General features: G+C 54.4%; 2 protein-coding genes across 5 annotated transcripts in view; both read left to right on the plus strand.

Moving 5' to 3' along the window:
- Positions 1 to 3642, plus strand: part of RXRG (retinoid X receptor gamma) — a 40637-nt gene extending 36995 nt beyond the window's left edge. For both annotated transcript variants that reach the window (XM_072867475.1, XM_072867476.1), the window contains exons 6-10: positions 524 to 653; positions 1276 to 1408; positions 2182 to 2273; positions 2519 to 2624; positions 3495 to 3642. In XM_072867475.1, coding sequence (XP_072723576.1) covers positions 524 to 653; positions 1276 to 1408; positions 2182 to 2273; positions 2519 to 2624; positions 3495 to 3642 — 609 coding nt within the window. The remainder of the gene's footprint in view (positions 1 to 523; positions 654 to 1275; positions 1409 to 2181; positions 2274 to 2518; positions 2625 to 3494) is intronic.
- Positions 3643 to 11516: 7874 nt separating this feature from the next.
- The window catches only part of LMX1A (LIM homeobox transcription factor 1 alpha), a 44592-nt gene continuing 29212 nt past the window's right edge, over positions 11517 to 26896 (plus strand). The window contains exons 1-3 of one of the 3 annotated variants that reach the window (XM_072867648.1): positions 11517 to 11701; positions 12017 to 12132; positions 12722 to 12908. In XM_072867648.1, coding sequence (XP_072723749.1) covers positions 12057 to 12132; positions 12722 to 12908 — 263 coding nt within the window. In that variant the 5' untranslated portion in view covers positions 11517 to 11701; positions 12017 to 12056. Of the gene's footprint in view, positions 11702 to 12016; positions 12137 to 12721; positions 12909 to 26896 lie in introns of those variants that run through there. The other 2 variants (XM_072867647.1, XM_072867646.1) reach the window with 2 other exon arrangements.

Genomic DNA, 26896 nt, shown 5'->3' on the forward strand with positions numbered 1-26896 from the left:
CCCTGTGGTTTCAGTAAGTAGATAGGACAATAGCTGGATGCTGGACAGTGAGCCCTGTGCTGGCTTCCACAGTTGCACAGCCCTGGGCACTGTTGCTCTGCCCCAGTGACCAAGACTGGAATGGAGCTGGACACAGCAGGTTTACTGCTGTGTTTTTGCTGGTTTGGATAAAACTGCTGTCCATGCCTGTTCAGAGGCTGCTTGATGGCTTTTAGGTGTGCCCTGGAGAGCAGGACTGCAGCCTGCCATGGAGGACTTGCTTTGCAAAGAACAGCAAGTAAACAGAAAAGTCTAGCAACCAGTTGATCTGGCTGGTTGTAGAGGGGATAGTAGTAATAACTATCTTCTCTTCCTAACAGTGCACAGCTGAGTTTATTGGCAATTTGATCATTTTACTTGTGGCTCTGAGTATCACTCACTTGATGCGATACTGTGTGCAGCGCACACAGTGATTATCAAAGATTTTACATTGACAAATTCTCTTTTTCTCTGCTCTTTTCCTTTTGATATCGCTCTTAATTAGACAAACGACCCTGTCACCAACATATGCCACGCAGCTGACAAGCAGCTCTTCACACTCGTCGAGTGGGCCAAGCGAATCCCCCACTTCTCTGACCTGACGCTGGAGGACCAAGTCATTCTCCTCAGGGCAGGTAACGTCCTCCAGCTGTGGCCTCTGGGCCTATTCCTGGTACCCCTGTCCCTTCTCTGGGTTGTGTGTTGTGCCAGCCAGGCTGGATGGTGAATGGGAGATCCTGAGCTGATCCATCCCTGCTGTCACAGGGCGAGCAACCCATCCTGAGCCATGATGAGCGGTTGGCAGAGGCTGTGGATGGGGCAGTGGAATCTGCTGTTTGTTCCCCTCTTCATGCAGACATGTAGGAGGGCTGGGGGAGAGTGAATAAATGTGTCTTGTTAATGCAATTCCTATAACTGCAGAACTTACTATGTGTGGGGCACATTAGTGTGTAATGTGCAAAATGACGTAAAGGGGTTGCTGATGCAAGGAATATGTTTTTTCTAGGAGGAAAACCCAACATCTTTTTTTTTCTTTTGGGGGGGGGGGGCACTTTGAGTCTGTTTCTGCACCTTCCTTGCTGCTGGTCAGGGTTTGCCACCCCTTGCAGTGTTGGCAAGGGTGCAGTTGGTACCTGGGGTCCCACCTCTCCTGTGAGCTGAGTCTGAAGCCAGCAGGGAGAAACCAGCTCTCCTGCTCCATGTGGGACTGATTTTTTGCTGAACTACCTCTTGTGTCCCGCACGCCTCCTCTTGCAGGCTGGAATGAGCTGCTCATTGCCTCTTTCTCCCATCGCTCCGTGTCGGTGCAAGATGGCATCCTTCTGGCCACGGGCTTGCATGTGCACCGCAGCAGTGCTCACAGTGCTGGTGTGGGCTCCATCTTCGACAGGTATGTGGCCTGTTTCTGTCATCCCCTAGCAGCAGTGGCCAGGCTGGCTCTGTTTTTCTCCTCTGAATAGGAAACACGTCCTTAGTGAGAACTAGAGCAAATCCATGGTGATTTGGGGCAGAGCTAGCTTAGAATGAGGAGGGGACACTCGACTGGCTTCAAAACCAAGAATGGGGTGAAAGCACCTTGGAAAGAGATTTGCAGCTGCAGAAGCAGATCTTTGGCTGGGTGTGCAGGGGGAGGAATGCTTCTCTGCCTTCTTTCAGGAGTTTGCCGAAACTGGATCTAGAGCTAATACTGATCAGCAAGAGCTTTAGCTGGCAAAGCCTGAAACCCCAACTTGCTCATATAACCACTCTACATGTACTGTCCATGCCATGCCTGCTCCCTGCCTAGCAGGACACTGCATTACCACTCTTGCACAACTGGCATGCGTAAGGGCAGTGCCCATGTTTTGCACAGTGAAATGTGGAGAAAAACCCATGCGGTTTTCCTCAAGTGAGTGCAAATTGTTCTCCGTAGTCCAAACAGAGCACAGAGGCCGCGTGCTAAGCAAAGTGAGAACGGGAGCAAATTTGATGTTCAAGTCCATGAATGCAGCTGATGCACATGTAGAAGAGCAGTGTGTGGGGTGGCTGTCCCTTGAAGCTGCCTCTTCCTGCAGAGAGGAATTGGGGGTATTCCCGGTGCCTGTCCCAGATGCTTTTCAGCCCCCAGCCTTGCTGTCCTTACCTGTCTCTGATGATCTGCCCACCCACATCCCTTACATGCAGGGTTTTGACAGAGCTGGTGTCCAAAATGAAAGACATGCAGATGGATAAGTCGGAGCTGGGATGCCTGCGAGCCATTGTCCTGTTCAACCCAGGTGAGTCTGAGGCCTGGGGCAGTCCCAGGTGACTCGCAGCATGCCCTCAGCAGGCCACAGGCAGGAGGGCTGTGGCAGTGAGCATCAGGACTGCAGACAGATCTGTCCCAGTCCCTGGATGCATGATTAAAGAGAGCCCGAGTCCTTGCACACAGTCACGCAGATGCACGCAGTCACTCTGCTGGCAGTGGACAGGTCCCCTCTGCAGTGATTTCTTCCCTACCTGTATTCTCTCCCTCATCCAGATGCCAAGGGTTTGTCCAGCCCCTCAGAAGTAGAATCACTGCGGGAGAAGGTCTATGCCACACTGGAAGCCTACACGAAGCAGAAGTACCCCGAGCAGCCAGGGCGGTGAGTGTCCCCAGGCAAGGCAGGCACCTTAGGGCAGCACAATTCCCACCCTGGAAAGAGGAGACTGAGGCAGGGGTGTCTGCGCTAGCTCTGCCTGAGCCACCCTGGGCCAGAGTCCCTGGAGCAAAGCAAGGGCAGGACACCAGCCCAAACTGCCTGAGCAGCCCGGCTCCCGCAGGCTGGCCTGTCCTCTCAGTGCCCTAAGCTTGGGCCAGAGCCTTTAGGGTGCTGGCGAGAGCAATTTTTTTGCTTTTCAATCCAATCCTACCCTCTGCTGGCCAAGCTCTCAAAACGCGGGCAGCCGGATCCTTCCTCATCACCGCCAGTCAAGTGATGCACCCACAGCATCTTCTGCTATTTTTGGCTCTGGATGTGACCGCAGAGTCCTGCAAGCGGGCCGTGGGGAGGGGGAGGCAGTCTGCCTGCTGCACCCCTTTGCAGCTGCGCCTCGAAACAGGAGGCAGCGGATGGCAGAGGCACTGCTGAGTGGTTGTGCACCCTCTCTGGGGGCTGGGGATTTTTGAAGACTGTTTCAAGAAGGATATAAAAGGCACCATGGAGATGTACGTCACTAGTTCAAGTCTTGGAGAGAGAATCTGGATGTATCTGATGTATCTTCGTTTTTTTCTTTTTTTTTTTTTTAAGTTTTGAAAATGCTAAATTCTCTTTTTGAAAAGATACATATTTCCTCCACATAGGCGGAGAGAAATGCTTATTTTGAAGGCATAGGGGAATCTAAGACAGAACTCTCCAAGGCATTTTTGGGGGGGATTTGGGCTCTGCTCTCCTGAGCTCCTGGTGCAGGCTTGGAAACACGTGGGAGAGGGTGGCCAGTGCTTCCTGCATGCCTCTGACTCTGCTCTCTTCCAGGTTTGCCAAACTCCTTCTGCGCCTGCCAGCGCTGCGGTCCATCGGGCTGAAGTGCCTGGAGCACCTCTTCTTCTTCAAGCTGATTGGGGACACCCCCATCGACACCTTCCTCATGGAGATGCTGGAGACACCCCTGCAGGTCACTTGAGGGTCTGGTTCCACTCTGGCCAGACCCTGGTCCCCCATGCCCCTGCACAGCCTCCCACACTCTGGGCCTGCGAGAGCTCAAGAGGTGTCCTCCACCCTTTGCTCCTCCTCGGTGGGATTGTTGTGTTTTTGTACAGCTGTAAATCACCCCCTCTAACCCTTCCTGGCCTGGCCGTGGGGGGTCACAGATCCTCCAACCAGCTAACCATTCCCCTGCCCCCCTGTACAGATAATTGCTTTAAATTATTTTTTCACTCTCAATAAAAGCCAACAAAACAAATAAAATAATATATGAGAGAGGCACTGATTGGAGCTGGCAGAGCAGTGTCCTCTTTTGCTGCGGTCACAGGTCCGGCTTCGGATGGGGCTGAGGGACCCTCCGGAGACCCTTGGGTAGCCCAAATCAGGGCAGGAACATCACTCGGGATATCGCTGCTTGTGCTGATGGGCACAGTCCTCTGGCCAAAAGAGAACAGGTATTGTTGCTTCTTGCTCCTGCTAAGGAAAGACCTGGGGAAACTCGCTGCTTTGAACCAGAACATTTCATTGTACCATCTTAAAAAGAAACTCTTGGACTCTTTGAATTTTCGAAGTAATTTTAAAAGTGACTTTTTAATGTTCTTTTTCTTTTCTGAGCTAGTCCAGCCTCTGAGGGAAGAACTGAAGTGCTTCATTTTGGTCCCAGTGGAGTATTTTGGGGTGACCCAAACCTGGCATGCTCATGAATAATTTTCCTTTTTCTGAAGTTTCATGGATCCTGTTCTCAGGCTTTTTTTTTTTTCTTCTTCTCCGTATTTTTGCACCGGAAATAGGCTCTTGAACCACAAATTTCTAATCTCATTCCTCCGTAAGTGAAACTTGCAGAGAGGGAAAGCACAAGACACTCTAACAAAACCTGTCTCAAAGGTCTGCCTGGTCTTTCCCCTGCTCAAACGGCACTGCTGGAGCTTCCCATCGCAACCGAGCTAACCAGAGTCAAACGAGTTAAAGACGTGAATTTGTTCAATACGCGGAGCTTATCCTAGTGGGAAAACATCCTCCCAGGAACCCAGCAAAACTGCCTGTATTATTATTCATAAAACAGGTGTAGTGTTAAGTGATCTGCCCCTTCTGACCCTCTCAGCAGACAGTGTGGTGAGATGCAGCCATGCTTCGTCTGTCCATGTGACAGATTGCAATGCTGCCGCTCAGCGACTCCGGGAAGTTTGGGGAAAAGGAGGAGTGACAACAGGAAAGAAAGAAGGATAAAAATGAAACATTTTGTTAAAACTCCCACACGGGGACATGATTCATTTTCCAGTATTTCATTGTGAAAAGGAGAAAGAGAGAATCAAAAAAGCAGGAGAAAGAAACAAAAATCCAAAATTATGAAAACTCTAATATTCTTTTTTTTGTTCGTTTTGATGACACTGGAAAAAAACGGGAATTTCAAAAGAGGTGAAAAGCATTGACTAAGGGGCTATTTTTAATTGAAAAGGTAATCTTCCATTAAAAGGGAAGTGTTTGAAGACAGGGAACTATTCAACCTGCTCATTGTAAAATCTTTGCCAGAGTTTGGGAGACTGCCTGCAGACTGTGCTGAGGTGGTACCCACACCACGCTGCTGGTTAGACAAAGCAAGAGGTTACCTCCAGCCTGGGCTGCTACAGGCTTCCCCCTCCAAGAGCTGTGGGCTTCTAAGAGCTGGTCCCCAACTAGCTGGGTTGGGTTTCTTTTCAGATTATAAAGCCCTGGGTTTCTCTTGACCTCTCTGCTCTCAGGTTTGATGGTTTAAACCAAGGAGGTTGGTTGGCATTAGCAGGCTTAGCAAGAGGAGAGCTGCAGAAGCTGATGCCACCACGTGGTATTAATGCTTTTTGTTGAAATACGTAAAGGAAAACCTGACAGTCCTCATGCATGCAGCAGACCTCTTGGTAAGATGGTGTCCGAGTGCTGTTTTGGAGCCCTGCAGCATTCAGGGGTAACTCAGAGTGTGCTTTGGTTCTGGGGTGAGCTGCTGCAGCACAGCGGGCTGAGCCAGCTGGAGAGGACAGGATGCTTCCACACCGATAGTGCTGTCTCTTTCAGGAGCTCACAGGCTGTCCTCAGCACACAGTTGTTGCAGCTGTGATCATAAGTGTTTACATGGAGCTGCAAGGTTGGAGTTTAATTTAGCCAAGACATCCAAAAGTTCTTTGGGCCATACTCAACCCTCTCTGATAGGGGTTTAATGTAGACAGCATGATGCCTTTTGGTAGCTTAATTTGAGTCCATGATGAGGGATTCAGAGTCCCTGATATTCCACATTGGCAGAACAGCTCAACACATGGGCAACAGAGAAAAATAAACTGAACAGCAGAGTGGGATCCAGCACCTAGCCCAGGTGGCCCTGCATGTGCCTGCTGCAGCCAGTGCAAGCAGAGCTTGCTGAGTCCCATGAGCAATTCACCTTGACTCTCTTGATGCTGTTCTCAGTCCACTGTCTTGCGAGCAAATCCAGATCATTGCCTGCAATATGAACAGTCACTTTTTGAAGTTGGGAGTTATGGGATATGATAACCAAGGCTGGGGCAGGAAGTCTCAAAGTGGCCATTTGTGGCTCCTGGACACCCCTACTCTTAGCAGTCTACCTTGAGACCAGGTTTCTGGGTTCTGGGCCACAAGGTCTTCAGGTTGCACTTTAAGCAGGGCTTGTCCTCTTTCTCCAGATGCCTAGTGTATTTTTTTTGAGAATTTTGTGTGCTTGATCATCTGCTTAACACACACCTCACCACATACTCCCCCACCCTGTGTCTGGTAGGGCAGTGAGAACTGGTAGGGCAGTCCAGAGCGTGGCTTCTGTAAATAAGAGACCACTTGCTTATATGAAAGTGTCACTAGTAGCCAGCTGTCCTATACAGAGGAAAGAAGTGATTGAGCAACTGAGCTCTATCTGAAAGCATTGAGGACCTGAGGTTGGATGTAATCTTCTGGATTTGGTCCTAACCCTTGGATTCCTCATTCATGTTGTGGGCCTCTATTACAATGGTGTCAAAATGCTGCTCAAGAGCAGTGCTTCCCCTAGCCTTACAAAACATGGGGTGAGTCTCTACAGACACCCCAAGGAGCAAACCCCACAACAGTTAGTAATAACTCAATGGTGTAGTTTTCCTTCAGGATAAATTGCTGCAGAAGAACATCAGCTTGGCATGGCTGGAGCTTACCCAATCTGCAGCCCTGCAAAAACCTAATTTTCATAAAATGGTAGAAATCACGATCATGGATAAGCCAAAGAAAACTTCTATCCTTGCACATACATTCAGCCTGAGCTTGTGTGGAGTTATAGCAGCACAAAGATTTAAAAAATAACACTGAAGAACTAAAAAAAATCAAGAAACACCAAAGTTTAAGTCCCTTCCAATGTGGTCATTTTTCCTTGCAGACGTATGTCATGATGGTGCCTTCAAAATCCAGGCATCAGCCACTTTTCAGGCATAACAAGGAGAGCATAACAGGGTCCAGCTACCCACCCTTCCTACTGAAACCTGGCTCCTCCTCTCTCCTCTGAATTTTGCTCTTGCCAGATTCCAGTTGCTAGGTCTTGCCACCACTTTTGTCTGACAAGCCAGTCATTGGGTCATTGGTTTCCCCATGAAAACCCCCATAGCCTCAGATTAAGCTCTGACATTTTTTCCTTTGCTCTGGGAATAATAAATAAACCAGGCTCTGGGAATGGCTCGTGCAAGGCAAATTGTCATATTCTCTTTCCCACCATGCATCATATCTCATGAGCTTTCTGAGTTAGCAGCAGGTCTCCCCCACCATGGACAAGCTTTGTTTTAGTGCACAGGCCAAATGTTTCAAAGTGTTTATTAATTCTGAGCTGCTTGCTCTGTAGTGCTCCGTGGAGGGGACTTCAAAAAATAGTGGGATTAGCCACTTATGATGAGGACCTTGGAAAATGAAAAAAACCTTTAAACTCCATTGCTTGTGCTAAGCTGGATTTGTTTCTCACCCAGAAATCAAACCAGTGTGTTTTCCTGCCCTGTCTTTGTTTGGGTTCTGTAGTGGCTGCTTCAGTTTCTACTGAAGTTCAACAACAGCAGTTCTGGATTAGGAATAAAAAAAAATAAATTCTAAGCAATAAAGGTTTGATCTGGTTTGCATTCAGTTCAGCTCTGGGCTCCCTGCTGAATTTAGTGATTCAAGGGCATGTCCTGTAAACCTGAGATGACTTTCAGACACCGATGGTGTGACTCTGAACTGAGTGCCACAACCCCTGGCCTTTCCTCGAGGACCTTTTGTTTGGGCTGGGCCCTGGATTGCCTTCACCATCACTCCTGAGCTCCCCTGAGATGCTCTCTTTGCTGCCTGGTTTCTCTGCTCGTCCCCTCTCCGTCCCTCCCAGGTCTCTGCTGTCCCATCAAAGGCCCAAGTGGGAACCCGGGGAAGCCGTGCTGAGCTGGTACCTCCTGGAGCACCGGAGGGCATAGGGAGGTGGAGGAGGAGGCGGAATTGCGCTGATTAGGAGGCACGTGCGGCTCCCAGAGCTGACGGTGGTGGTGGGGTCAGAGAGGGTAGCTGGGAAGCAGCGTATGTACCTTCTTTCAGGGGATGATTGCTTTTATTTCATGGCAAGGTACATTGTGGTAGAAAGCATGATACAATGACAGAGAAGCCCTGATGAATCCCCAGGCGTTTGTCAGCATTAGCAGACAAGGACCAACCTAGACCTATGCGTGGCCAGTGGCTACCACCCCATACCTCTCTCATCTCTCTCTCTATGCCCTCTGTGCAATTCTCTCTACCCAAGACAGGCTTGGTTTGGGGGGATTTCAGTGGTAAAGGGAGATGATTTTATCACCCCAGGGATATTGGACAGTGTTGTGGCTGTGGGCTGATTTCTGGCTTGCCTCTCTTTCTAGAGCCAGCCCACCCAGCTGGGTGTGCAGCAGCTGATGCCTATAAAGGGCTGCGAACATGGCAGGAAGGAGAGGGTGGTGTAGAAGGATGTCTCTGTGTGGTGGGCAGTGCTTTGTCTTCTGGGTCAAGTTGGCTTCAGGCATTAAAGGCACCTCAATGATGCTAGCTAGTATCATGATGCTCAGTGCCTCCTGTCCCAAGGGAGGTGGCTGGAGTGCCTGTAGGGAGCACAACTCACCACCATCATCATCATCTTCTTCTTTGGTCTCCTGTGTGCCTGCTTCTGGGTCCAGCCCTCCCCACTCCTGTGTGGTTCTGCATCTGCTTTGCTGGGCAGAGTTAAGGTGATGTTGGAGGAAGGATCTGGCTCCCTACTGTCTAGGACCATGTCTGTTGCTGTGACTGTGGTTACCCGCCCTTGGAGCTGAGCACTGCTGACCTCCTTCCAGCAGTGAATGGCAGGGGCCTACTGGTCCAACCAAGCTCCTCGGCACAAAATGTGAGAGCTGGGCAACCCCGGTGGTTAGACTGTTGGGGGAGATGTGCTCTTCCAACACTGCAGGCTTGTTAATTTGCTAGGCAGCTTCTGTTTAATGCTGTTTTTCCCAGACCAACCAGTTTTTGTAACACCTGGCTGCCTGCAGACCCTACAGGTAGAAGGAGAAAGCCTAGTCCTGCTTCTCCTCTGGTTTAATTCTCTTCAGCTGCTGATGCTGTGGGCTGCTGCACCTAATTCAACCCTGGGTGAGCTAATCATGGAAACCCTGGCCCTCGGAGGATGCAGCAGGCTGGCTGAAATACTCCCCCCAATGTTTTGTAGCACCATTGCTCAAGGTGAAGGTGTACTTTGGGAGGGGAAAGGTGAAATTGCCAGGGGACCCTGTAAATGCTAACAGTGAGGGGGTTTGGAGAGTATTTGTTGCATGTTTTACTGGTTCACCTGGTGACTATCCTTTGCATGAGAGAGGGTGTGCTCCAGTACCTGTGATCTGTGTGGGAGCTGGTGTGTAAATCATGGGCAGCAACACCCTGCTGCAGACCCCTCAGTGTTATGCACTGGGCCCATCCCTCAAGCCTGATCCTTCATAGACTGAGCTGGGAGTTGTGCACGAGAACTGCGACGTAAGGCAGTCTCCAGACCCCTCCTTGCCTGGAGGAGGAACAACAACACCATGGGGTGACAACATCTAGGGGGGAATGACTTCCTTTCCGGCTGTTCCTGTATCTCTGATCAGACCAGATCAGGTGGGCAGTCTGACTATATAAGCAAGGTGCCCTGTACAGGGCCACAGTTTTTAGCAGTGCTGAAGGATGTCATCCCCACCCCACGAGGCTGACCCCTGGCTGTGTAAGGAAAATCTACTGCCCTGCACAGCTCTGCAGCTGGGGTGGGATGGGATGGGATGGCTGTGCTGGTTTGCACACAGGAAGAGCGGTGTGTGGTGCCCGGAGCCCCCGGTCGTGCTGCAGTCCTTGCTGGGCTGGTGTCTTGGCAATGTGGCTCTGATAGATCTGGCTACCCAGAAACTTGGCTGGAGCTGCTCGGAGACCTTCAGGAGAGACAAAGACGGAGGCATCAGAGTCCAGTGCCTCCCTGCTGCAGCTGCAGCTCAGCCTTCCTGGATGTGAGGGATCAGAGCCGTTCCAATGCTTACATGCCCAGGCTCCCAGTGTAGTTATACTGGGATATAGTGGGACTGTCCCAGGACCCCGTTTCCCTCTCCCATGGGATTTCAGCAGGGTGGTGATCCACCGGTGCTAACTTGTGGCCTCTCTTCTTCCTATGAGCTCCCAAAGGACATGACCTTGGTCCCTGCATCACCCACGTCATCTGGGCGTGGGGGACACTTGGTGACGAGGGTGCCCCATGGAGAGTCTGGGAGCGCTCCTGCCCCTGGTGCCAAGGTGACCAGTCAACGCAGGAGGTGAGGCCCCTAAAAACCTCCCGTCCTCCAGGACTCTGTAGCGGGTCCCTCGCAGCTCTGCAGCCGGTTTTTCCCCTGCCAGCTGGAGAGGGGGGACCCAGCCCTCCTCCGTGCCGGGCGACGCTGCAGCCCCACTGCCCAGGCTGCTCCGGCAGCGGCAGGTACGCGGCCCCGGCCCCGCTGCGGGTGGCTCCGGACCTGCGGGGCCCGTGAAACTCCCTGAAAAATAGCGAGACCCCCCGCCCCGGGCGGGAGAGAAGGGGAGAGCCGGGCGGGACGGGAAATCGCCGGGGCTGCGGGAAGGCTCCAAGTTTCGGCTTCCCCGGGCGAGCGGGATCTTTCCTCCGCGGGTTTCCCCTCCCCGAAACCGATGCGGTTTGGCGGAGCCGGTGCGGCGCTTCCCCGGGGCCGCCTCCCCTGCGGCCACGCGGTACCGGCGCCCGTAGCGGACCGGGCCCTGCTCGGCGCCAGCGATCACCGGCGACGAGCCCTCCGGGGCGGCTCTCCGGATTTGTTGTTATTTTTTTTTCTTTCCCTCCCAGCACTCATTTTCCTTGAATACTCCGGAGCGGCGGGAGCGAGGCGCCCGGGGCGATGCGCAGCGCGGGGGAGCGCATCCCGCCCCGGCCGCTGCCTCCCCGGGCCGGGGACCGGCTTTCCCCAAAAACTCCCGGCCTGGGCTTCTCCTGGAAGGGGGAGCTGATTTCCAGCCGGTTTCACTACCGGGAGAGCCGCGGTGACGGGGCACCACCCTTCACCTTTTTTTTTTCTTTTCTTCTTTTTGGCTCGCTTTCTAAGAAAAGAAGGAAAAAAGCCGCGGAGCGGAGCCGGGGCTGTCCCGGCGCCCCGCGGGGCGGCCCGGCCGTGCCCCCCGGAGCCGGGAAGGGCCGCCGGCCCCTCGAGGCGTGGCGGGGCCGGTGCCTGCAGCCAGGCAGGAGAGCGGGGAGGCAACTTATTTCGAGTGGGGTGGAGAGGGGAGGGCAGGGGGTGGGGGTCGGGCAGGGAGGTATCAGCTCCAGGAAATGTGCCTTGGCAGCAGTCGGACGGGCGCTTCCCCGCAGGTTGGTGCGCTCCGCTCCGGAGCCGTCCAGGGCGCTGCGGCTCGCTCCCCACCCCGGGCAGCTCCGGCGGCGGGGAGGCCGGGGGAGGCCAGCCCGGGGAGGCAGGAGCCGCCGCAGGACCCCCCCGGAGCGGTGGCTGCGGACGCCTCTCCCGCCGGCTCCCCGCAGGAAGGCACCGCCCGGGCCGCCCCAGGTAAGCGGCCGAGCCCCGCCGACGGCAGCCCCGCTTCCTCCCGTCCCGCTGCCGCGGGGGGCCCCGAGGCCGGCCGCCCCCCGCGTCGGGGCCGCGGGGCTGGTGGGACGCTGCGAGCCCGCCGGGGGCAGCGGCTGCGAAGCCGGAGCGGGGGGGTCCGGAGGGGGGTTTCTCCCTCTCGGTGGCCGGGAGGGAGGGAGGAGGGGAGCGGGGCGCCCCGGGAGCGGGCGGGCAGCCGGGGCGGGGAAGCCCCGGCCGGGGGCGGTGGGGCCGGCGGCCGGGGCTGAGCGCGGCGTGTCCGGGCTGTGTTGGCAGGCGGGCGGCGCGGCCCCCTCGCCCGGCCCGGCTCCCCACCATGCTGGACGGGCTGAAGATGGAGGAGAGTTTGCAGAGCGCCCTGGACCCCGCGGTCCCCTTCTCCTCCCTGCTGGGTAAGTCGGGGCACCCCGCTTGCTCTCCCGGGGACCCCCAGGGTGGGGCACGGCCGGGCGGGCCCCGAGCGGTGGGCACAGGGGGTTCCGGCGGGGCCCGGGGGCAGCTTTCCCCCCGGCTCGTTCCTGCCCGCAGCCCTGCCTGGCGCCGCGCCGCTCCCTGCGCCCGGGCAGTGCCCCCGGCGCCCGCCTTCCCCGCTCCCGTTTCGTTCCGCGGTTGCATTAAATTGTGTGTGCCCCCCGCCCAGTGTAACGAAGGCCCTTCCTTCGTATCGAAGAATAAATAATTTTTTTTCCCTTCGTTTTGATACCGGTTTCAAACAATCGCTCTCTCCCCGAGCTGCGGCTCTGTCGCCGCCTTTCCAAGAGGAACGAAATTGGGGGTCATGTACCCCCCCCGGAGCTCCCCTAAGGCACATGTTCCCCCCGGGTCCTGGAGCAGCGCCCCGCACATCCCCGGCCCCCCCCGACCCACCAGCCTGCGCGGGGGAAGCGAGAGCAGCGGGATCCTCCGTCCATCCCTTGCCCGGTCCGTCTCCCTGTCCACCTCTCCCGCCACCCACCCCTGCCCCCGGGTCCTTCCCCTCAGGCAGATCCGCGACCCCCAAGTCGGTGTGCGAAGGGTGCCAGCGAGTTATTTCGGACCGGTTCCTGCTGCGCCTGAACGACAGCCTGTGGCATGAGCAGTGCGTCCAGTGCGCGTCCTGCAAGGAGCCCCTGCAGACCACCTGCTTCTACCGCGACAAGAAGCTCTACTGCAAGCTGGACTACGAGAAGTAAGTGCCTCCCTGCCCGCTGGTGAGCCCTCCTCGCCCTGCTCCCACCGCCTGCAAAGCCCCAGCGCCCTGCCAAAAGCACGGGGGGACAGGGGGCTCGGTGTTCCCTGGCAGCTCCCCGCTTCCCCTGCCTTGTGCGTCCCAAGAGGTGTCAGCTTTACCATGGCGAGTTGTGCTTCTCCCCCGCAGCCTCCTCGCACCCCTGGTTCTCCTCTTTTTAGAAGTGTTTTGTTGCGCTCGGTTTGTGCCTTGGGAATTTAGGAGCCTTTCGTCGGGAGCCTGTGAGACCTCTGGTAATCCTGGGGCTGCGGAGGGATGGGGCCAAGCGTTTTCCCATCTCCTCTGGCTTTGTTGTCCTGCTGAGTGTCTGCAGGAGGAAGGTTATATCCTCCCTGACCTGGTCCTGCACGGGGCTATTTTCCTAATATCCTCACAGGCAGGGCAATGCTATTGCTCCCCCCAGTCGGATGGGGAAACTGAGGTACTCGGCAGGGATCAGGGAAGGCCCTGCTGAATTTAGTGTTTGCTATCGCACACTGGAGGCTTTGCCTGCGCCTGGGGCTGTGATGGACCAGGAAATTTGGGTGTAGGTGGTTAAAGCTTCCGGTCCTGACGGCAAGCTTCCAGTCTCCTGTGGCAAGTGTGTGGGGGGGGCAAGAAAATGAGAAAATTATTTTTCTTTTTTAAAGAAAAACCTTTCCAGTGGGAATGGGGAGAAGGCTGTTGAGTCTTTCCTCTCCTGCAGCTGCTTTCATTTTTTTCCTGCTCATCCCACTCTTGCTGTCCCTGCTGGACCCCACTCCCTGGCTGGGTTTCGGAGCTGTTAAATTTGTATTGCCTCCGGGCTGGTTGTTTCTTGAGGACGGTGTAGATGGGGGGCCGCATCCCTTGCTATGGCGGTAGCATGGCTGCTGGAGCCCCGCAATTTAATTCCCAGGTCGCTATTATACGAGAAAACACTCATCGTCCCTGGCCTTTGGTGGGTCGGCGAGCGTGCCGGGGGCTAGCCCTGCTCCAGGCCTTTTAAAAGTTTTTTCCTTTAAGTCCCGTATTGTGGGTCTGAGTTTAATCACTATGGATACAAGGCAAATTGAAAGCAGAATTTGTGCGCGTGACCTTGTTTTCAAATGTTTACGAAAGAGCGGAAGAATTAGCTGCCGCGAGAGTGGAAAGGAGAGAGCTGCGTTATAGGGTTTTTAGGCAAAAATTTGTTGAGATTGGGTGTGCTGCTTGTTTGTCTGTAGAAATTTGGCTACCGGTTCCCATGGGTTTCCAACACAATTTAATGTGCATTTTCTGCTTTATCAGTGCCTCCGTTTGGAGCATTAAGGGGACATTGGGGTAAATATTACCGCAGAAATGCCTTTCCGGCTTGCAGTGAGTTTTAGTCTCTGCGCGTTCAACTGGCTTCTGAACGCTGGAAGCCGGCTCCGACCTGAAATCCTCCTCCTATGTCTCTTGGCCGCAAAAGAAATCGGTGCCGCAGTTGGCTTCTTGCTGTGCCCATCTCGCTGTCAGGATTTTTTTTTGCTCGCGAAAAAAAAAATGTCACAAATATTTCCTAGGCCCCGGTGGTGGCATGGTTTATCCTGGTTATTTCCCAGCTGCATTTGGATTGGTACCTCCTGCTTGAGCCGGGGAGCGGGCTCTGCGCAGGTGGTTTCCCTGAGGTGTGATGGCTTTAGCCCTGAACCACTGCTGGCCTGGTCCCCCTCCTGCACCCGTCTGCCCCTTCTCTCATGTTGTTTTCCCCTTGAATTTCATTTAATTTATTTTTTTTTGGTGAGGGGCTGCAGGTCCATGTCCCTGCTCCCTCCATCCCCCCGGTGGGGCTCTTCACCGTACCGGCGTTGCGACTCCTTACCTGGGGACAGCAAGGGTGCAAGGCAGAGTTCCAAAGAGCCATTTCCTTTGGGCTCTGCAGAGCTTTACATATGACTCCGTATTTAACAAAAAGCCTCCTCTTTCTTTGCCCAAACTGCCCGTGCTGTCTGTGGGCTGAGTGTTTTCCCCAGGTGCAGGAGCACTGTGCCTGCCTTCGCCGCGATGCCAATGCTGGGGCTTTCAGTATGAAACACGCAGGGGAAGAGCTGCTGCTTTTGGATTGGGCTAATTATCTTGAGTCAAGAGCTGGTTAATTATTGCGGGCGATTGACACTCCTTGCGCTAAGCGTCTCACGGGTGCGATGGATGGTGTAAAGTGGCCGATCGTCCCCGCGGCACTGGTGGTCCCGCCAGCGGAGCTGGGCTCTGGGGGCCTCTCTGTCGGCACAGCGGTGCCCACCGGGTGGGAGGGCTGGGGTGTCTGCGTGTGACATGCCGGTGTTGGGGAAGTGGTCGGGATCCTACCTGCTAGTGTCGTGGTGTTGTTGGCTTTGATTTTTGTGGTTTTTTTGTTTGAGGTTTGGTTTTCGCGTGTTTTTTTTTTTTTTTTTAAATGAAAGAAGGGATTTCTCTTCCAGATGGTGACTGCTGGGAAATTTTACCAGAGATGAGTAGGTGCAGTATTTTCTGACACGTATCTTTGCTCTCTGTTTGAGCTCCATTTATAACAAGGCTGCAGAGGGTTAACGACGGAGAGTGAGACGGCAGAGTTATGCCTTTAGTTATAAATACACCCGTGGAAAGTGTTACGGTTTTAAGTGAGCATCTGACTTGCTGGACTCTAGAAATTGAGGAATCATTTATTAGAACAGATGTTTTACATTTCTTTGTCTTTCATAAAGATGAAGACCCTGGGAGAGGACCTGGAGAGGGATGGATTAAAGACCGGGGATGCCAGGCTGAGTCTTGGCATCTCTTTGGGGTGCCCAGGGCCACGGCTCAGGACCGGTGGGCAGTTCAGATGGCGATGCTGGCTGGGGACTCGGGGTGCCAGGGGTTGCTCTTGGACCAGTTTCCCCGGCACTGGCGGGGAGGGCTCCTGGGGAGGGACCGCTTGAGCCTGCGCCCCTGGGACGGCTTCTATTTGGGGCAGAGGACGTTCGTTACAGAACATCCTGAATCCCGCAGCAGCCCCCGGCGCTTGTCCAAACCTGATAAGTCTCAACTATTACAAGGTTCAGGCTTCGCCCTGGCCGGCTCCCCAACTGCAGAGCGGCCCCAGGGATGTGCCCTGGCTGCAGGGTCCCAGTGTTAGTGACCAGGGAGATGGGCTTTTGCGGTGGTAGATTTGAGGGGGGGGCAACGTCAAACCTGGCTATAAATAGGGAGGAGTGCTGGAAGCGATGGGAAGAGTGGAGTTGGTGAAAGGGGCTGCCCCGGCAGCTCGAAATCCACATGAGGATGGGAACGGCTGAGCTCCGTTTGCCCAGAGGCGTTTCATGGTGGGTTTGCAAGAGCCAAACAGAGCCAGAGCCGTAGGGAGGACCTGGAGCCGTGGGGACATCCCACTCGACCCCATCCCAAAACCCTGCTGTGGGTGATGCTGGTGGCGTGCAGGAACCCCGCCGGCCGGTTCTGGGGGCCGGGAGTGCTGACAGCGGTGCGGTCGTGACGGGGGGCGCAGCTGGGGAGCGTGGCGACGGCGGGACGGCTTGGCACGTCCCCAGCCACGGCGCAGAGCCCCAGCCCCAGCCCCGGCTGGCAGGAGCAGATGGCCAGCACATCTCGGAGCAGGGCTGGCATGTGGGCGCCGGCAGCGGAGGGGCGGCTGCGGCCCCTGAGCCGCCGCCACCGTGCCGGGCTCCCTGGCCGAGGGAGGCAGTTGTGTGATGCTCGCCCTGTCTTCGCACGGCTTGATGGCTCTGTGCCGTTGCCAGCTTCTGCACCGTCGTTGCAAAGCTCCCCCTGCTTGGCTCTGAAATCCCCTGCTCCTGGAGTCATGGGGTTGCGTGGGTGCCTCCGCCTCCTCTTCCGTGAATTAAAACAAGGAGGTGCATCCGGCTGCGAAGGAAAAAAAAATCCTTCCAACCTCTGAACGTGCACAAAAGAAAACACCCGTGAAGAAACCCATCAGTGTTGGGTTTTAAAATCACACCCAGCATCTTTGTATGGGGGATGAGCCTGAATCCCCGGCAGCGTGGTCCTGGCAGACTGCGGCTGGCTCTGCCCAGGGGGAAGGTGGGATCTGTGTGGCTCAGGGTAGCGCAGCCTCCTCTTGCCTGCTGGAGGCTCGTCTGGCAGCTGCTGCCGTAGAGGAGAGAGGGGGAAGAGGTTTGAAGCGTGGTGGATGTTTATCTTGCTTAATGGGGGTAATGAATGTAATTGCGCAATTAGCTCCAAACCATGGCACTGCTTCCCTGGCCCGGACGGTTGCAAGGGGGATAATCCCAAACGGATTGAATGAATAAGGTAGTGCCGATGCTGAACACTTTAGAGCAGCATGGTCGCACTGGCCAGAGACTTCCTGTGGTCTGGGGGGTTTGTGCTGGCAGTTCGTGGTCCTTTGCCTTCTCTTGCCTGGAGAAATGGGACTTTTTGCTCTTGTGGCTGATGGGAGAGAACAGTCCCTCCAGAGAGCCACAGGTCAGCCCAGCTACAGTGCAATATGCCTCTGGAGGTTCTTTTCCCTTCTTGTAGGGCATCCTATGGAGAGGACAGTGCTAACTTGGATTTCTCCAGCTGGCCAGGCACTGGGGGCAGTCCGGCTGGCCTGGACAGGATAGCAGAGCACGTGGCAGCTCGGCAGCACGATGTCCCTCTTGCTGGTCTTTCTTTTTCCATCCCTCAACCCTTTCTTCTAGTGCTTCCCATCCTTCTTGCCTGCTGTCCATCCCCACCCAGCGCCTTGTGTCCCTTAGCAAACCCTTCTCTGCCCTCATCCCCTTTCCCGCAGCTCCCGGAGGAAGTGTGCCGACTCTTTGACTCTCTGTGGGCTGGAATGAGCATGGCTCTGGGTCAGCTGAATCTGGCCTCATCCCTGCCAGGGATGCAGTGGTGGGTACTGCTGGGCTGGGACCATGTGCCGGTCCTTTGTTTTTTGCTACTAAGTTGCCTTGTTATGCTGGTGGGGGGGGAAAGGAGGGAGGCAGTGGGATGCGGTGATGAGAGGGACATTACAGAGGCTGCTGTGGGATCCACTCTGGAAATGCCAGGCAAGCAAAATACACCTTGCCTCCGTCTCTGCTGCCCCCCGTCCTCATGTGCACCACTTGCAGGGCTCCCCCTTTCCAAAAGGAGCAGAGAAGAGATTTGGCGTCTTGCCCCTTCACCCTGCCCTTAATTAGATTTGTGTCTTACAATTAATGTTTCACAGAAAGGCCTGGAAGGGACGTTTGGCAGCTTGGGAGCGAGGCAGCCGAATACATTTGTCATCTGTCCCTCTGTGGTGGGGACAGGGGTGGCTTTGGGGTCGGCTTTTCTCCTGCTCATTGGCAGTGAGACCCCGGAGGCTGTGGGCCAGTGCCGGCAGAGCTGGGACCAGAGCATCCTTGGGACCCTCCATGGTTTCTGCCATCTTATTTCAGACCTGCAATGATTTTTTTTCCCTTTTTCTTTCTTTCTCCCCCTGTGGCACGGTGCTCCCTGATCAGCCCCAGACAGGGTGCTTGGAGCTGGGGGAACCGCTTCAGATCTTTGCAATCCCAAAGAAGGCGCCAAAAAGAAATTGGCTTGGGGGAAGAAAGAGGGGTTTGTTTCGGTTTGATGAGAATTTTGTCTCCACCAGCTGGAGAGACAGCTGGGGTCCTCTCCTGCCCCGGCTCGCCAGCCCTCGCCTTGCCGGTTCTTCACCTGCTCACAGCCGCCAGGCGCAGGGAGGGATTTGCTGAGCTGTGGATTTAAAAGAGCCCAGAATTTGGTTTCTTGCTCAGTCCTTCCTTGGGGAGCTTTCCGGCAGGGTCTAAACCCAATGCTGTGGTCGCCCGTAGCTGGTTTTGGAGAGGGTGGTGGCCTCGGGTGTTAGCCGTGCTGCCGGTGCACAGGCAGGATTTGCTGGCGGCTGCACACGATGCCGGGGAGGCTGAGCTCCACCAGCTGCCCCCGTCACCGCTGGCAGCAGTGGGGTGGCCTCAGCGTACCCAAACCCGCAGTGGTTTCTGACTCTGATCCTGCACGCTCGCCCCAGGGCACAGCCGGGGGGACCTTCTGCCTTGGAGGTGTAGAAGGGGACTTTTGAGGGGTGAGGGTTGGTGTCGTCTTCTGCTCCCAAGTCCTGCTTCTGGCTGAGGAGGGGAAAAACCCAACAGTTTTAATCAGGTTTGGGTCTGGATTCATGGTTCCCCACTTCTGGTGAACCCGACAGTGTGCAGCCAGGGAGGGTACTCAATACATCCCATGTCCTGGATGTTTTTCTTCTCAAGATGCTCTTTGTCCCTTTGTGCTCCATTTTGTCTCTGGCTCATGTCCTCTGCAGATGTGAACACGAGGTGGGGGCAGTGGCATGGGGACAGGGGGCCTGGGCTGGAGGACTGTGCCTCTGCCTGCGATTTAATAAAGCATCTTGTCTGTAATAGGAGTAAAGAATAGCTTTAAATCAGGGAGAAAATATTTGTGTTTTATTAAGGTGAAATAATGGGGTTGACTCAAAATAGTGGGTTTTTTTGTAAATAAGTTTTCATGAGAAATTTGAATTTCCATGTATTTGTAAGAGATTTCAGAAGGGGGGTGGGGTGGCAAACGGTGCTCCCTGACATGGCAAACACCGCCCAGACGTGTGTGAAAGCCTATAGCCATGGTATGCTATCCTGTAGCTTCAATTTTGCTCCTCAGTACTTTTAACCTGGAAGGACTCTTGCCTGGGCAGAAGGAAGCCAGCTGGGTCCCAGGTATCTTCTGTTGGTCCTCAGGGGCAATGGATGTACCCAGGTTGTCTCACGCGTCTCTGTGAAACCGACAGGCATCTGATTGCAGCTCTGTTTGAGGTTTGTTTTTTTTTAAGATCATCAAACCTTGGTTGCCCAGGAGAGGAGTTCTGTAATCCGTGGCTTCCCACCCCAAATATTTACGGACAGCCAGATCCCAAAGCTTTTGTGAAAGGCGTGGGGCAGGGTGACTGCTGAGCAGTGCCGTGCCAGGGCTGCTCTGGCAGCAGGGGCACAGCATCGGGCTGGTGGCACCGGTCTCTGTTTATATGGGTTTTTTTCTATCAAAAGGCTCTGTCTTCTGGCTTATCTCTTTTGCTGGGACCTTATCAACAAAGACCAATTTCTTCAGCTTGTCAGGGATCCTTTAGGTGCTCCGCATGTTGTAGACTGGCTATCTGAAAACAGCGTTTTCTCCCACAAAGTCTGGCTTTTTCAGGAGGGTGGTGTGTGCGTTTCTCAATACAGGGCTGAAATCATGTTGTGTTCAATGCAAACAATTTATTTTCTCATACTGCGCTGTGTGCTTGCATGGACCTACCTGTTTTCAGTAGAGCCTTAGCATTTCCCATACCCACTGGTACGATGTTGTGGTTGGATTCAGGTCTGCAGTTGGTGCCCAGTTTGGCTATGATGGGCCATGGTCGCATGCAGGAAAAAGAGCTGAGACTTCGCCCATGAAATGGAGCTGGAAATATGAATATAGCTAAAATAGGCTTTGTTCATCATCGCAAGTGCTTTGAGCATCTTGCTGGGGGAGTTTGAAGGCTGGGAATGGATTTTCAGTCTCTCTCCAGATTTGCCTAATTTTATGTCATGCCTGCCTTTGTGTTTTCCACCTTGGGCTACCTTTGACCAAAGGTGACCAAGAGGTTGTGCTGCAGAGATACCAGCTTCTGCCAGGGGTGGTTTAAGGAGAACTTCTCTCCTCTGTATCCTGGTACATCCTGGCAGGCAGCGATGCTTCCCCTCGTCTGAGGGTCGCTGGGGCTCTGTGGCTGCAGACGATGCTCTGTGGCCAAGGCATCCTGCTCTTCCTCAGGGCAAATGCTTTGAAGGGCAGAGCATGCTGGAGGAGGCTTCCTCAGCCGGTACTTGTGCTTTGCAAGCCCATCAGGGCCCAGCATTGATCCTTCCCAGCCGTCCCTCTGTCGCCATCGTCCATACACTGTCTCTCGCTGCTCCCTACCCCTCTCCTTCCCTTGTGGCCTTCATTTCCTAATGCTGCTCTTAGGGAGAGCTTTCTGTCCTTGACAGCGGAACAAATCCCTTTTCACGCGACCATCACTCGTTGGCCCATTGTCCTCTGCCACCGTGCAAAATCTCCCCCCGGTATGTCTGTTCCTCTGGAATGATAACCACCATTGCGGTGGGGCTGCAAGCCCCTCAAATCCCTCTGGGCAAGGTCCTCTGCCCCGCGAGTGAGCAAAGCAGGGTCTTAAAAGCACAACAAGAGGCAACAGCGATTCCCGGAGAAGGGGTTTGTTTGGGATCATTTGGATGTGATTCATCTCTCTGGGAAGTGCATCCTCTCCTCTGGTTTTGTGCTGAAGAGCTGCTTGGATGAACCTGGAGCCTGTGTGTACCGAGGGCTCCTTCTTCCCTGCCTGGAGCTGGAGGGGCCACATTATATGTTGATTTTTCACTGCATAACATTGCCTAAGGCAGCTAAGCAGGAAGAGGGAGGCGGGAATTTTCTCTTTGCTATTGAAAGCTCAGGGAAGCATTTGGCAGGAAAAATTTGGAAAGGGGAGAGAAATAGGTTAAGGGACCTGAAGGCAGCTGCAGCAATTTTTTATTTGAAAGAGTCAGTGTTGTCATTTCTTCCCTCCAGCCCCCGCCGTAAAACACAGGGATGCTTTGGTTGTCAAAATTTCTACTCGGCATTTGCTGGCTCTGTTAAGTCTTTATTCCTGGAAAACAGTGTCTTCGCTATGCAAAAACCTCTAACCTCTGCAGTAACGTGTCTAAAGAGGAGGAGGGAAAAGCAACACGGCAAATGTTCACAGTTGCCTCCACAGGGGTCATTTTGATGCCGTTGGATGAATAAATTAATGGGTGCTGATAGTGGACATGGACGTTTGTCAAGGCACAACCCCAAAACTCTCGCCCAGTGACTTCTGTGTCGAGCCTGGGTTGGGACTACCCTACAACACACTTCTGGGGCATCTTTTCCATTGCTGGTCTTAGAGGGGACCCTCCAGGCAACAGGAGAGGAGGGAACAGCAGCTGTGCAGCACATGCTTTGAGTGTGCAGGCCTCCAGCCCTGCGCTGGGTGTTGAGGATGGGTTGACAGTCTCCTCTCTGTGTGCAGACCACTTTCTGTAGACTCCTGCAAGGGCTGAAGGGGAGGAGGAGGATTCTCCAGAGCAGAGGGTTTGGCCAAGCCAGGGTCTGAATTGCCTGATGGAGATGCTGATCTCCAGGTTTTGGCTGCAAGGAGAGCTGAGAGCTCCTTGCTCACCTGAACCACATCTGTGAACCCAACCATTCTCTTGGCTTGGGCACCTGCGGTCTCCGGTGCCATGGGATGGCTCAGGCTCATGTGTCTTGAGTCTTGCTTGTGCCAAATGGGTGTCCAGCTGGGTTGGTGATGGGGAGCTGAAGTACTGAATTATGCATATCTCAGCATCTCCGCTGCCGGGCAGAGCACTGGAGTGGTATCGAGCAGATCCTTTTAAACAGCGATGTGGACATGGGAGCTTGGTTAGGAAAGCCATTAAGTGTTTGAATCTTCTTGATGTCTGCTCAGGTGAATGTTGCTCCTTCCTTCTGTGCCCATAATTATGAGAGGCTGAAAGAGCAACCTCAACGGACTGGCTTAAAAGTTTAATGAAGCTTAAAGACTTGTAGGTTGGGCTCCTGAGTCCGAGCTTGTTTCAGCTCTGGCCCTAGGAAGGAGGGTTAACCAGAAAGGAGGAGAGGCTTCCTGCACACATTACCTCGAGGACATTAAAACCCAGGTTGATGGGAGGTTCTGTTATGGAGATGGATTAGGAGAAAGTAATGGGAGAGGCGGTCTGAGATGGGTGAAGGGCTCTGCATGGGGAAAGTAGGTCCAAGGGAGGCGTGTATCCTTGGTAAGGGGAAAGCTGCCCACGGCAGGGATGAGATTTTTCTGTCTGCTGCTGTGCAAGATGTGTGTGTGACAGACACCTTCTGCTCTGCAGCTGCAAACCTGGGCAGCGCTGACGGATGGGTGCCAGGGCGCAGCAGGGTCTGGGTGGCTCACCCACTCTGTCTGGTGTAACACGCTTCTCGCAGCGCCCACCAGAGATGCTCCAGGCTGGGGAGGGTTGCTGGCGTGCCCATGCTGGCAGTCTCCAACTGAGTGCCAGCAAGAGCCAAAGTGTCTGTGCCCTTGGCAGGGTCTTTACGGGAGTTTGCTCCGCAGCACCAAACCCAACTTTACACCTTTTTTTGGCCAGCTGAGATGTGGAGCCGAGGCCCTGAGCAGTTGGTGGAGCCCCCGGCTGGTGTGGGGCTGGGAGAGAAGTGCGCTCTCTCCAGATGCGCTGCGTTGCAAATCTCCCCTGGATCTCGTTTTGAGTTTCATGGTAAGGGTTTGCAGTGGGAACAACCTCTGGCCGAGCACCCTGGGCTCCTGCCCGTTCCCAGCGCTTCACCTTTCTCCTCCTCTCACCTCGTGGTGAAACTGCAGCTCTTTATGGCTGGAGTGAAGATGGAAGAAACGTGGTCAATGCTTTGATGCTGGGTTACGCATGGGGACACAACTAGCTTCATGGGACCGTTTCTCCATGGCCAGCCAAGTTCAGAGGCACTGATGCCACCCATCCTTATCCAGGCAGGGTGACATGAAGTGATGAATCTAGCTGCTAAACCAGAGAGCCCAAATCCACCCTGCTCTGCTAGGATGGCCCATCCCCATCCTCCAGAGAAAGTGCAGCTTCCCTGCCAATAATGTCTTTATGCTATTTCCAACCCCATAACACAAATTCCAGGACCTCCCTGAATCCTTGGCTTTTAAAGTAAATATACCCTCACCCCAACCTGATTTATTTTTGCCTTTTTCAGGCACTTCTGCCTCCAAACATCAGCCTTGCTCCTTCCCTCCCTGGCCTGATGGCTGCAGAGCACCGTTCTCATGCAGAGCAGCTGCTGGCCTCACCTCAGGGCGATGCTTTGCAGGTCTCCTTGGTCAGCCGGGGAAGCGCATCAGGCACATTGTGGGTGAAAGGTGCTAATGAAATGAAAAACAAATCTATGTCTTCCCCTTTAGTGTCTTTGTGCTGGAAAAGTGCAGCAAAAGTCAACTGATGATGCATCTTGCCGAAGCTGCATTTTTTTTTTTTTTTTCCATAAGGATTAGTGGTTCAAGAGCGGGGATTTTCAAACTGACAAGCCCTTGGCAGAGAAATAATTATAGGCTTTTTATGCTTTGTGTTTCCTAAGTAGTTCTAAATAACTTTTTCCCTTGGGGCATTTTTTTAAGTCCACAAAATGGGGGGAAAAAAATCTGTATTTCCTCAGTGTCCTTGAAAATATGCAAGATGTTTATGGAGACCATTCAAGTTTTAGCTATAAGATTTTTTGCGTGTGTGTGTTTGCTTTAACCACGTCCAATCAACCAAAGTTTCTTGGCTGGTGATGCTTCAGAAATGGATCTTAGAAATGGGAGATGGAGGGAGATAGATGTGATCACTTCTTGGCCATCTCAGGAATGCGGGTTTTGCCTCTGCAGTATATTCCCCAGGGTTTTTACAGCAAGGAGCAGGGTAAGAGAGGATTTCTGGGTCTAGCGGAGCTGGTTTTCCCTGTCAACATCCATTATTTGCTTGCACCGAGTTGCTGCGCATCCTGCTGGGAAACCCTCACCCTGCCCCTTTCGTCAGCATCCCGCCTTTCCCTCCGGCCCCCAGCTGCAGTTCCCGGGGGCTGCGGAGCCCAGCGGGGCTCGCCCAGCCCGGTCCTCGCCTCGCCTGTGCCTCCATCCTGACCGCTTTGGCCAGTCTTTCTACTTTCAAAAAAGGGCAGTGTGATGTGAAAAAAGCCACCCGGGGGTGGCTGAGGGCAGCTCCAAGGCACATGTGTGAGCTCGTGCCTTTTATCCCCAGCAAAATTCATCTCCAGTAAGTTTCTGTGCTAGCCCTTAACGAGGTACCCTAATTTTCTGAGCACACCAGACATCTCCACGTAGCAGGATGCTTTACCACGGCTCAGTCCCAGCCCAGAGCTCTTTGCTCCCTACTTTTTTGCCCCTCCCTGAGAAGAACCCTCTGGAGGATGCTGTCCTAAAGCTGAGCTATCCTGCACCTGACCAGGGAAGGGGTTTCCATCCATTCGTCTGTCCGTCCCTGGTACTAAACGCTGCTTGTGACATAAGGGAGGACCTGGGAGAGGACCCCACTGGCATTTACACTCGCTGCAATATAAAAGGGCAGTGCCGGGGCCCGAGGGGCCGTGTTATTGCATCCGCTGTTGGGGCAGCGCCAGGGTGCTCCCCTGGGATTACCAGTGCAATATTCCCACCGTTGGCAAGGAGCGGGGGGCAGGCTGCGGTTAATAACGGCGTTGCTCTACCTTGGCTTTATTAAGTGAGGAAAGCCTCCATTCCTCATGCCCCAGGCATGTCTGGGTCTGGGCTTCACGGCGAGAGGGAAGGGAGTGGGAGCAGAGAGGAGGGTGGTGGGGGAAGATGGTGTTTGAAGTAATTAGTGCTGCTCGATGGAGAAGGGGGAATTGCCAAGAGGGGTGGCAGTGATATCTCGAAGGGGTGTCCTGCCCCGACCTGCTGCAAAACCCTCCTGCGGGCTCTGCCCAAGCCACCCCGCTCCTCTCGGCCCTTTATCTCCCTGGGGGCTATGGTGTTTAGCGAGTGGGGTGGTGAATGGCTCGCTTTCCCTTTTCTCCCCTCTTCTGAAGACCCTTTTAGGGTGGCTGAAGTCTGGTTGAGCTTGTGGGGAGGCCATGATGTAGCTCCAGGGCTTACAAAGTCCCTTGTGCCCTGCAGATGTGGCGGGTGACCCTTCAGAGGGATGTGGTGCTAGGAGGGGACCTGCCTGTCCTGTCTCTCCTCTGCCCCAGCCATCATTTCTCAGGGGAAAGGGTTTTTTTCTCATCTTCCCCTGTCCAGACGCTGCGAATCCCACTAAAACTTTTGACTGGAGCAGGGATTACGTGCTCAGGTTTCAGCCCTTGTCTGCAAGCGGTGTAAACTTTCTGCCGGAGCTCAAGTGACATTTTGTGGGAGATAGGAGAGTATTAAGTGTTGGTCCTTGCAGATAAAAATAGTCGCTGGCCCGACGACGTTTTCTGTCGTCTTGTCGCTGGTCTGACCCGGCTCCATCGCCTCCACGCTGGCGCTCCCGACCTGGTCTTTTCTTAGCATCAGGTGCGGGGGCACCCCCAGCCTGACCTGGCACGGTCCCGCTCTGAGCATCCCCACCTGCCTGTCACAGAGACACTCCTTTCCTGCCGTAAGCACCATGGCCAGGACGGTGCCGGGCTCCTGATGTACGCTGGAGGGCAAACCAGCCCGGTAGCAGCAGGTCCTGGGTTTGCGTTCACAGGGGCTGAAAGGAAACGCTGTCCATCCCGCTCGCTGTGAGCCCACCCTTACCAAGGGCAGCATCCCTCTTCCCTGAAATCAGAGCCTGTGGATCAAAGCAGGTACCCCAAATTACCTGCTATTGCAAACCTCGCTGCTAATGTAGGAGCAATCCTGATTACAGGAGTTCTCATGCGTGCACATGTGTCCGCCTGTCTGTTTTCCCCGTTGCTGTGTTTCAGAGCTGATGTTTTCATCCTGAGGTTATAGCCAGAGCTGGCTCAGGGCTCCTCAGCAGCATCGGCAGAGCTGACTCTTGCCGCTCCAGAAACGCGGGGTTGGGGCCGGTCGAAAGGAAAGGGAAGGAGAGGAGGAGGAGGAGGGAGCGGCAGGGTCTGGCTCGCTGCTGAGCTGGGACCAGATCCGCTGCTGGGAGAGGCTCTCCCACCCCGCCTGCCCTGCGCCTTTTCCGGGCCCTGCTTCACAGCAGCATCTGCCCGCTCTATGTCCGAAAATAGCCAGCGTGGCTCTGGAAGAGCTTGTGTACAGCCGGTAGGTTGGCAGCAGGGACAATTTCTCCTGGTGTTGAGCCTTTCTTTCCCATGGCTGGGCTGGGAAATCCCCAGGCATTGGCCTCTGTGGACTGGGCATCCTTTGAGAATGCCTCCATTCCACCTGCTTGTTCTTCTGATGTCCACCAGAGCATCATCCTCCCCAAGGATCTCTTCATGGACCT

The sequence above is a fragment of the Ciconia boyciana genome, chromosome 7 (assembly GCF_034638445.1).
Source record: "Ciconia boyciana chromosome 7, ASM3463844v1, whole genome shotgun sequence".
Lineage (NCBI taxonomy): Eukaryota > Metazoa > Chordata > Aves > Ciconiiformes > Ciconiidae > Ciconia > Ciconia boyciana.